The sequence below is a fragment of the Montipora foliosa genome, unplaced genomic scaffold (genome assembly GCF_036669935.1).
Source record: "Montipora foliosa isolate CH-2021 unplaced genomic scaffold, ASM3666993v2 scaffold_437, whole genome shotgun sequence".
Taxonomy (NCBI): Eukaryota; Metazoa; Cnidaria; class Anthozoa; order Scleractinia; family Acroporidae; genus Montipora; species Montipora foliosa.
The window spans coordinates 117,863-130,000 of record NW_027179742.1 but is presented as its reverse complement, the minus strand read 5'-3'; the positions used below and the strand labels follow the sequence as shown (position 1 = coordinate 130,000).

Here is a 12,138-nt window from a genome sequence, read left to right as displayed (position 1 = left end):
ACGTACAGGTGAGAATTATTTCGAATTAGTCAAGGCTATAATTACAAGCTATGATTTGAGCGCCTTATTAGTGGGCGTTTTCAAACTGGACCTATTTTAGGTGTATTTGAATTGCATGTATAACAATTTTCTAATTTTTTTTTTGTGCTGCAAAATCGGCCCACAAACGTATTGTGTAAAAGCAATAAGAACGCAGCAAGTTAAATAGGCTTAACTATATGTTTTTGTGCGGTTGAGCGTTAGATTTTATTTCTGTCTCCATTGTGTTCATATTTTAAACTCAGCTTACTTCAGTTCCTTTGTAGACAAATGTTCTAGACTAGTGGTGGTGTAAAACAGTTTTTTCTTAGTAACATTGAAAATAACATTTTTATGCCAGTTAAAAATAATTGACTATTTTCCAGAAAAATGAGTCCAGCCAAGCAATAATTAAAAGAACATAGACTTCAAAACAGTCCAGTTATATGAAACGAATGTATAAACCTCTTTGTACTCATTTTAAGCAACCGCGATAATTTTTTTTAACTTTAAGAATTGTGGCTGACAACTTTGATATGAGCATCAAACCACGTTTACAAACAAAGAGACATGGAAACAAGTCAATTCACTGGACCTGAAGAGCGGGTGAAATACACTTGAGGAAAGTACATCCACAGTGCAACCCAAAAGACCTGCCATTATCTCAGCTCTTGCCAAACAAGGACATCCAGGAGTCATTCAGGCGAGAATGTTCAGTATTGATTGGCTGTGTACTTGTGAAGTAGTACTATGCATCATTTACCATATTCAGAGATGTTATTATCAACCATCTGCCTCTCCTCTACTTAAGTTTTGCTTGTATCTATTTCCACTGGATTAAGTGGGAATTACTTATAATTGGCTGAGGATGTGGAATAACTTTCTCTTAACTAATCAGAGCATACTGCAAAATCCCATGTAAAATCCCATTTTATCTTGTCATTCGGAGACAATTTTTCCACTTTGTGAATATACCTCCCACGAAATAAGCACTCCCCCCACCCCCCATTTAAGTTCCTTAAAAAGTTATATACAGTGTAGGCCCAGGGCTTTGACATGGGGTTTTATGGTATAGTACAAAAAACGCAAACATGAATTAATTTCAGTGATACAATGCTCTTGCATACCATTTGCAAGCTTTTGATTGGTTATATACATGTAGGCAACATTCCTAAAGCTTTTCTAGTTCTTCAACATTTATCCTGTAATCGTGGCTAGATGTGGAACTGGTAGAGGCTGTTATTTGCATCAGTTCTTCAATACCGGGAATGTCGTGGAAGATTTCATGCAAAATTTCAAGAACTACAAAAGCATGCTCTTCAGAAAACAGTGGGAACGAAGCCATGAGGTAGTCCAGTGTAGCACAGTGTGCACAGTCACTCACAATTGCTTCTATAAGTTCAATTGAAAATCCATGGGTGATAACAGGATCAAAAGCTGACAATCCTGTTGATAAAACCAAATTGAGTAGATGCTGTAGTTTGTTCTCTTAAACGTTTTATGCAGATTCCTCGAACTTCTTGTCTAATAATTATGCATGTTGGAATTAAGAGTACAAAAATCCTTAAAATATGGTGGCAGTGAGTTATTGTTAAAGCTAAAGCTGAAAGAACCAGTTAAAAGATCATTTTTGTTAAAAATACCAAACTTCTTTAAAAATGTTAAGGACGTAGAATCATAAGCGGAAAAAGTGATAATTCTTAAAATCTTTTGTAACCAAAAATACTTTATCTTATTAAGTACTGTTGGATAATAATTAGCCCAAACTATATTGCCATGTAGGTCACAACAGTGTCGTACTGCTGGCTGTGTTTGGCCCTAACTATGAGTGCCTCTGGGCTAACGTTGGGGCAAATGGTCGGGTTTGTGATGCTAGTATATGGAAGAGCTGTGACATAAAGCTTGCCTTGAGTTCTGAGGCCAATCCACTAAACCTCCCAAGCCCCAAACCTCTACCTGGAAGGTCGCGGAAGGTTTCCTTCATTTTGACCGGGAACGATGCATTCTCCTTAACCACGTTCCTTATGAAGCCATTCCCACAGACTAGTTTAACAGATGAGCAATGGATACTTAACTACCGATTTTCATGCATGAGGAGGATTTCTGAGGATGGCTTTGGTATCCTGGCAAGCAGGTAATGTAATTTTCATAGCATAATTATTTTTAGTTATATCATGTTTTTGTGGCTCCTGATGTAAATGACTATGTGCAGTTCATTGCAAATGATTTTATGTACACTTTTGTCTTGAAAATAACCCAAATGATTGTATTTATGCTGGATTGAGTGTGTAATATTGATTTAGTTCCACTATTTTTATTAATTTTGTAAATATCAGATGGTGGCTTTTTCGTACCTCCATTCTCCTCCCTCCAGAGATGGGGAAGAACTTGGTCTTAGCTGCTCTGGTGCTACACAATTATTTGAGGTGAATCTTTTTTGGATCAAGAAATGATCGCAGAAACAAAGACAACAGGGAAGAAATTTTAAGGACCTTACGAAATTGTTGGAAAAGGGAGGCCTGCTGAAGGAGCTTTGGGCACACAGAAACTTTTTAGGGGATGGGAGCTATTCTTTCAGAGTGAGGTCCTGACCCATTTCCCAGTGCATCTTTTTTTTTTTTTTGCATTTTAGTCAATGAGAAAATTTGTTGGTGTGCATGCAGCTGTGAATGGTTGTAATTTCCCTGTATGACCATCCATAACATTTTTCAGAGCCAGGGGCTTAGCTGATGAGGAAGATGATGAAGGCAATGTTATCCCAGCACCCTCGAGAACTGAAGAAAACAAACCACAGTGAGAAGACTTCATCCCCTCTGGAAGCAACAATTACTCTTATGAGGCAAGAAAAATCAGACAGGAATACCTGGAGTACTTCAACCTTGAGGGAGCTGTATCCTGGCAAAGGAGACAATGTGGCATTGACAAAGTGAACAATTGACAAGATAATTATAATAACTGTTAAATGAAACATCTTTATTAATAAAGCAAGCAAGTGCTAATTTCTCAAGAATGCTCTTTACATTATGTGACACCTCTTATGATATATTGTTAATATATAACATGTCTGATAATGAGCTTTGCAATTAGTTTTACGAGACATCTGGTTTGTCTCTTTTACTGGGCAAACCTGCCCAGAGGGAAGGAGCACGAACAGGCCTCGAGGTCCTATGCAAGGTGCTCCACCCTACCTTATCCAGACCAGAAAGACCAGACCACAACACCGGGGACTACATGCCCTACTCTTTACGACAAGTGTGCGGGTTCTTTTACGTCCCACAGGATTATGAACATTGAAGGGTTGTGAGACGGGACCTCCGGCTTATCGTCCTTATCTGAGAAGACTAGAGAGTCTAACCATTTGCAGATGTAATTACAAAGGCAGCATTTTCTCCTCAGTTATTTAAAGACCCTGAGTGTTGGTCCGGCCGGAGTTGAACTCACGACCTCCCGCATGACAGCCCGGTGCTCAACCAACTGAGCCACCGGTGCGCGGTACCAATTATTTACACTTTTTTACAGCCAATCTAATGCTGTATGTACGGTAACTAGAAAATACAATTGTTAATCTTTTTTTTTTTAAGAAGGAGGTTATCTCATCATCATTTGAGGCAGAAGCAGGGCTAATGGGCACTTGAGCGACTGGCATCTGTAAGCACTTGACTGCCTCCTTATATAAATCAAGCTTGGCTTATTCCATTTCTTTAGCAAGTGTGACTTTATTTGATCTTGGCTTTTTGTGGGGGCGTGGCTCAACATTTTACACATCTATAATAATCTATTAATTTCTCGACCTCCTCAGGCACCCACTTTTTCTCCTCCTTGTCCTGCAACACAATTTAAAATGTACAAGCTTTACAACAGCGTTTTAATTGCATTTGCAATTTTTTTTTATCGCCCTTGTGCCAGAAAAAAAAGGTTTAGATCGAAGAATAGTCGAACATAAAACCAAAGGTTGATCTGTTTGATAATTAATTGTTGTAATAAATGGATGGTATGAAACGCAACCTACCTTCGTAGTTTTGACTATGTCCTCCTTCATATACTTGAGTGCATGGAAAAATTTCCATTTGACAATCTTGCCCTCTGCCTCCCTCTTTAATTCACGGTTTAAACCTGACCTTAGTCCATGTATAAAACTACGGAGGCTGTCTTTCTCAAGACTGAAATTTTCGCTTAACTCCTCCATCGCTTTCTCTTTCGTTTTTTTATCGATTTCATAAGCTGGGCTGCTCGTCTCCCAAAGGCATGGGAATTCTTTCAACTTTGCAATAAGCTCCAGCTTCGTTTCATCGTTAAGCGTTTTGCCTAGTACAATATCCATCCCTTCGGGCGTTGAAGTAATATTGCTTTCGGGGAAAGATTTTGCCAGAGAACTTTCCGCCACGATTGTTTTCCTCCCACTACACGCTCTGACGTGGACATGTGACTTCTACTAAGCAATCAGATGCGAGCATCAGTAAATTTGTTGCGTGACAAGTTGTGACTTTGATGAAAAACGAGCAACAAAGCCAAAATTTGTTGCTCAAAGTAGACCGTCGCTCTACTTTTCGCAACAAATGTTTTTGTTGCGCGACAAGTTAATCACAAAAGGTGAAAAACGAGAAACATCGATCCAAAACTTGCAACGCAACAATGTGGCACGCCAAGTTGAGGGTTTTTGTATCTCGTATTTTGCCGCCTTTACAGGTATGTGACCAAAGACAGGTACCATTTGATTTCCATGATCTTTGTAGGCTGTCACCATCCCAAAACGTTAAAAATTGAGAGGCGAGAAAACTGTTGCACCTATTTTCATGTCCATGTTAGCATTTTCATTTTTCTGTGACTCTATACATGCCCAGGCTTACATTTCAGCCCAGGCTGAAAAGCTGTCATGTAATTGAAACACGTTTTCAGCCTGTCCCACCAGGCTGAAATTCACTATGCATTCAGGCCCTGCGGGATGACTTTAGTAGTATAGGAGTTGGGGGTACCAGATCATTTTTTGATGTGTTACCAAAACGCAACTTCTAACTACTTTCCATCATATGGAATCCGCGAACTGATCTTGTATTTCAATTCCAGAAACTGATCTCGTATTTAGGTTTCACAAACTGATATCGTATTTTGGAAATCTATATGTTTTAAAATATAATAGTGCGTTTATTGAAAGATTTAATTTGCAGAGGTATGTTGACATGAAGTTAGTATTTGATATCTATAGGGGGTATTAAAGCATGACCACATTGCGTGACTTTTTCAGAAACACAGGAAGTCGATGATGTCATATAATAGGGGGTTCCCCCAGGAAAATGAGTCATCATTAATAGTCATGTGAGGTTTTCAACCAATTAAAAGTTAACCCATAGGTTAACCAAAACTGAAAATATAACCAAATGGTTCAAAATCTGGTTTATTTTGGTTGGACATTTTGCTACAGACAAAGGATGCCTTCATTAGAAGAACTTACTACTCGCTTTGAGTCTACATGTAACAAGATTCAAGATTCTATACTGATGATTGAAGCACATATGGGTAACGATCAAGAATTCAGTTTTAATATGACAAGGCAAATTTATAATTTAGCATCCACTGATATTAGTGTCTTGGATAATGCTGTCGATCGTTATATCAAAGTCTTGGAGGAGTACAAGAGGGTCTTGAACTATGAGAAATCACGGAGGCGATTAGAAGACAGGATAAAGAAAATCACTAATATTAAGACAATGAAAGAGGCTTTAAAGAAAAATCGTCCAGAGAAGAAATTAGCAAGTGATCCCTACAAGAAGAGATCTTAAGAGTGTATTTACTTATGACATTTTGAGTTCAATCCTTTAAAAGAAATGTTATTTTAGTTGTTTATTGCATAATGTCCGTATGCATAACTTGTAATTCCGTTTTTTAATATATATCTTTTGTCATCGAAACAGCTGAGTGATACTTTGTTGATTTCATAACTTCCAAGTTGATGGTTGCTGCTTCTGATTGTTTTCATTGTATGATGTATTTGTTTGTTATTAAACAACACGTTTTTGTAATTTTCATTAGTGATGTTGTTTTTAATTATATTTTTCTTGATTCCCTTCGCAGTTTTTCCGCCTTTGTCATTGTCTTTTATGTATGAATACATTTTGGATCTTAATCCAACGAATTCGGTTATTGGCATGCCTGCTGTCTCATCTTTGAATTTACCGATTACTTTTTTATTTGTCCTGTCAAAATATTGTGAATCTTGTGAATAATCACTGTTATCGAATTTGTCTTTATTATTCCAAAAGTCTTGATACACATCATTAGTTTCAATTTCATAAGTTAAGCTATCTGTGTCTGTGAATAATAATTTTGTTTTGCTACCATATTTTTGTTTCATGTAATTATAATGAAAATCATACATTAGTGTCTTGCTCAGATCCAAGACACACATCCCCACATAAGCCGGCCTGTTTAGGGTTAGTGTTTCTTTGATTTTATGCACTGCCACTAGATTTTCATTAAATATCTTATTGCTAACATATGTTGGTTTAGCAGCCATTTTCAATAGTTTCTTTTCATTAGTTACTAATCTAACATCTACTCGCTTTCTAATATTTTCCATTGTTTTTCCAAATGTACTGTTATTCATAAGCTTGAAGAAGTCTTTCTCAAAAGTATTTTTGGCATTAGTTCTTTTCTCAGTATTGAAATCAATATATTCTTTCAACCATGGTGACTGATTAAATTCTAATACTCGATGAACTTTAGTTATTTTTAATCCAAGATCAGTGTACAATTTTAGGTTTCTGTAATGAAGAACATACTTTTCTTTATTGCTCAATGTAGGTATTAATTTATGAACTAAACCAGTCGATATTTTATATTTCTTCGCAATGTTTTTGCAATATTCTGATAGCATATTCTCAGTTACTTTCACCTTTTCAGGTGCTAGTGGGTAGTCATTATGCAAATCATGTAGTTCTTTTGGATATGCTAGGTCTACTTCTAGTATTAAACCTTTCTTGCTGTCTTCTTTATATTTGGCTAAGTCTATATTATCTATCTGTTTTTTTGTCATCCATTTGAAACCACTGGTTGGTAAATATTGACTCATTGCCCATCCATACAGATTGTCGGCATCAAGATACATTATAAACTTTGAGGGCGCCTTTTCACCATATGTTTTCATGTATTTATTGTTTGCTTTTCCATACCGGTTTGCAATGTAACTTATTCCACCACGCATTCCTTTTTCAATAAATTGAAACATATCAATGTCAGTCATTAGTTCCAATTTGATATCAGTCATCTTTAACATTGCGTCCCAAGATAATCCAGGAGATGTAAAATAATGACATGGGTCTAATTTGTAGTATTGCAGACAGGTCTGTCGAAAGTTTTCGAATACATCAGCTAACAACAGAATATCTGATTTTAGGTATAAGTCATGATATTCACCCATGTTTTTAAGAGAGAATGTATTCCACACAGTCTGAGCATGTTGATAATCTTTATCGGTAATATGTTCATCATTTAAGATGCTGTAAAAGTCTTCTTTTGATGGTAGCTTTTCATTGAATTTTTCAAAACTGTCCATGAAGTCATATGGATAGGCTCCCTTCTTGCTCATTAAATCAAGCTTTTTATCTTTGAATTTTTGAGAAGTATATTTCAATGATTCTTTTGGTAAATTACTCACTAGTTTTTCTAAACTTGAGCTCATGAATTGGAAACTATCAATAAAGGTCAGATGATTGCCAAGCATGGAAGCCATGTATTTCTCCATGTTATTAGGAATTGCATTGATATTCATTTGGCACTTTTCACCTTTCTTATTTGTATATGTATGCTTCTTGACTATTTCACCAATCTCTTGCATTATAAAATGGCTGTCATATCCTCTAAGATTGTGGAATATTACTGGAATTTTGTCAGTTATTCGAAAGTTAAGATTACAATCTTGATGAGCGGATCCTCTGTATTGACCAGTTATATGGCAGTGATCTCTTTCTCTTACATCAGTTTCATTATATTCTTCCTCACATATATGACATTCTTCAGCTTTTTGAAATTTCTCTTCATCATCTTTAGTCATTCTTAATGGTTTATTGAAATATTTTTTTATAACCTTCTTACAATATTTGACTTCATCCAGCATAGCTTCCATAAATTTGTAAACAGCTTTTTCACCTTTGTAAATTTGTACTGGTTTGCTATATTTATCATCATAACAACAAACGACCTTACATCCATAACCACAGTCTACATGCTTTTGATATGCTTCTGTATATGATTTATCATTATTAGGTTGACAACCGGATATCTTTTCTGTTATGGCTTCAAAGTCTGAATAAATTACAAATGGAACAGCTAACTGTTTATGGAAATTATTGAATTTTAATATAATTTCATTTTTTGTTGGCATTTTAATCGCTTGTGTCCCATTCACTTGTATACAGTTTTCTTTATGATCAGTCAATACTCTTTCAGAGCTGAAGCATTGAAGACAATACATGCAGAAATGTTTTTTCTCTTTGTGTTTTGTTTGATTGTACATGAACCAATCAAAATCTTTTATGAGCACATAGTGCTTTTTTTCATTTTCAGTTATAAGAAGAAGATTAATGATGAAATGGTATATGAAATGAATCATATATGAACTGCGGAAATGAAATCAAGTGAAGCTATGATCTTCGCAGTTATGAGCCCAATTTTTGCAATTGCGTAGAGAAGCCTGAAAATTTCAGGACTTCAACGGGGTTTGATAGCTCATAGCTCAGTTGGTTAGAGCGTCGCACTGGAATCGCGAGGTCACGGGTTCAAACCCCGTTGAAGTCCTGAAATTTTCAGGCTTCTCTACGCAATTGCAAAAATTGGGCTCATAACTGCGAAGATCATAGCTTCACTTGATTTCATTTCCGCAGTTCATATATGATTCATTTCATATACCATTTCATCATTGATTCATTCCTCACGGGACCATTAGAACCCACAAATGACCAGCTCCCAACGTCAGTGGCTTCATAGCTCAGTTGGTTAGAGCGTCGCACTGGAATCGCGAGGTCACGGGTTCAAACCCTGTTGAAGTCCTGAAATTTTCAGGCTTCTCTACGCAATTGCAAAAATTGGGCTCATAACTGCGAAGATCATAGCTTCACTTGAAGAAGAAGATTCATACGATCTTCATATTTTTGTTTTGAAACATAAATTGGATATGGTTGTTTATCTTCATAACCAAAAACATTGATGTTTATTTCATTCTGCTTTTCTATTTTGTTGTACTATTTGATATTGACTGGAAATTCAATTCCTAAATAATCCAAATTTTCAATGAATCGCTTGTCAACTTTTTTAATTCTATGTGGGTATTTATCTTGGGGATTTAAATGTCTGATGTGACACCATCTAAAGCATTGATTGTCTTCATTTTTCAAATTAATCAATCCCTTCAAACTGTTTCTGAGTTCTGTAGGTAGTTTTATATAAGAAGATCCTTTCATTGGTTTATATTTTACTACATTAAGATAATGGTTATCGATAGATTTAACAGTCCAACCAGATCCCTCAGACATCCATACAGCTGTATTGTTTGATATTACTTGTTTCGATAAAGACAAAGCTAGTTCAATTTGTGTTTTATTTGTTATTGTTTGAGCTACACTGTTGAAATATGCAGTCTTATACACTGTTTCTCCATCTAAAATTTTTGTAAATGTTACCTTAAGAGTTTCAACAAATTGTAGTCCTTTCATTGATATTAATATGTTTTCAATAAGGTTTCTCGTGTTTTGCAGTTGCATAAGTGGGTCTTTGTCATTTTTGATATCAATTTCATAAGACTTTGTAAACCCTTTAAGAGCTTTATCTGTTTCCTCTATTTTAGTCCTTGGTAATGGAATGGGTCTTTTAGTCCTTGGTAATGGAACTTCTTTATAATCATCACGAAATTCCAATGGTGGAAGAATTATATTTTTTTCATAATCTTGAACCATTTGATTTACACTCTTACGAGGTTTAGGGATTGGTATAATTGGTTTTTTAGTCCTTGGTGTTGGCACTGGTTTCTTTTTTTCTTGCTTTAATAGCAATTTGATCAGTTCTGATTTACTAAGCTTTTTGAGATATCTCTTGTTCATATTATTATGTGAGATATTATTAGACATTTATATATAATCTATAGTTATTATTTCTTTAAGCCGAATTTAAAGATGCTTTCAAAGGATGCAAAATTATGAATCGTTTGAACTATATATATTTAGCGTATTTTATCCTGTTATACTGATTTCAAGACATTGTTTTTATGCTTTTGGGTTTTAATGTGGCAACTTTTGCCAGCGAGAGTATAATTTCTTCTGGTTTTGCATATGTCACAATGCCAAGGTTTATTTAGCATGTAGCTGGTTTTGTTTTTTATTCTTTCTTCTTTTTGGTATAAAATCGAGGCCTTCCTCTTTTTCTCATTATATTTTCATTTTCCATTTATAATAGTATACCTATGGATATTTTTTTACGTGTTTTCAAAAATGCGTTTAAATATAGCCAGAAACAAATTATATTTTTGGCTATGAATAGCGAATAAACAGTATATACCGTAGAACTGGGTTAATATACTATAAACATATATGTTTAAATATTTTATATATTTTCAATGTCTTTTAATGGTATCCAGCTATTAAAATCATTACTGTATCCCTTCCATTTTACCAGAGCTTGTTTCTTCTTATAGTCTCTTCTAATGACTTTGTCAATACGAAAAACATCCTGTCTGGCTTTCAATAATTCAGGTTCATAAAAACTACCTTGTATTTCTTCATTATTGAGATCCTTTAGTTTGCAAGTGATTGGATTAGTGTATTGGATTTTATCAACTATGAACACTTCTTTGGTCCAATTTGGTGTATAACCCTTGTCAAACACATTCCTTTTATACTTAGATATTCGGACCTTATCACCTATTTTAAATTCAGGTTTCTGTTTTAATGTTTCTATATCACCATATAAATTGAAGTAAACAGTTCCTTCATTGCTCTTTTTACTGGCTTCAGTAGGTGTCATCTTTATGCTTGAATGTTTTGTGTTGTTGTACTGTTTCACTAGTTTGGGCAGCATATCGAGATACATTGTATTACCTTGAACTGTGAACTGTTTCCACATTTTGGATTTAATTGTTCTATTCCACCTTTCAACCACTGAGGATTTTTCCTCATTTTCAGTGGAGTACATATGTATCCTATTTTTCTCCAGCAAGTCTTTCAAGTGTTTGTTATAGACCTCCTTTCCCTTATCAACCCATAGATATTGTGGTTTTCTACCTTCATTAAATATTGATTTGAACGCTTCAGTGACAGATTCACCTTTCTTATCCTTCAATGGTACGATCCAACCGAATTTACTGAAAACATCAATAACCATCAGAAGATATTGGTAACCCTTATTCCATTTACTAAATTGTTGCATTACAACTAGATCACTTGCCCATATCTCATCAATATGATTTATTACATGCCGCCGAGTAAAATTACGTTTTATGGGTGCATGTAACTCATCTGCTAATTTTTCTTGCCAGTTTTTTTCACCCGACGGCTTTTTCCGTTTTTTGGAACTCCGAGACCTAGTTTCTGCTTCGTATTGATTACATTTCTGGCCAACCAATGCCCCCATTGTCTTTCATTGTATGGTACATTATCCAAAGCTTTAACCATTTTTTGGTCTGCTTTGTTTTTACATTTCCTGTCATCCTTGCATACTGAATAATCAACATCGTGCTGCATTGCTATAGCATCAGTTCTTCCAGTCAGCATATCATATATTTCCAATATTTGACCTGTTTTTGGGTCATACTTCAGTTGATTTTCCAAATCATTGTAAGGTCCAGTGTATCTATGACCTGGAAGTGTCCATCCACCTTTTGGTTTTGGTAGCTTACCTATTGCTTTATGAATATCAATAGCCCCACCGTGTAATGGATCTAGTTTTTTGGACAAATCTGATGTGAAACTGTCCAAAGCTTGATCAAGATATTTGTTAGCCACACCTTGTAATTTTTGTTTAGCGAAATCTGATTTAATCGCCTTTAAAGCTCCAATTTTAACAAGATTGAATGCACCTTTTAAACCAGCTTTCAAAGCCATTTCACCTAAGCTATGACTGTTTCCAATATCTAAAAAG

At 35.3% G+C, this 12,138-nt stretch overlaps 2 protein-coding genes across 2 annotated transcripts; both read right to left on the bottom strand.

The window, feature by feature from the left end:
* Positions 1–5,848: 5,848 nt before the first annotated feature.
* LOC137988989 (uncharacterized) lies at positions 5,849–8,395 on the bottom strand. The gene has a single exon (XM_068834917.1). It carries the CDS (start codon positions 8,393–8,395, stop codon positions 5,849–5,851), a length of 2,547 nt encoding a protein of 848 aa, XP_068691018.1.
* Positions 8,396–10,605: 2,210 nt separating this feature from the next.
* On the bottom strand, positions 10,606–11,091 carry LOC137988988 (uncharacterized). The gene has a single exon (XM_068834916.1). The coding sequence runs from the start codon at positions 11,089–11,091 to the stop codon at positions 10,606–10,608; it is 486 nt and encodes a 161-aa protein (XP_068691017.1).
* Between the last annotated feature and the right edge of the window lie 1,047 nt (positions 11,092–12,138).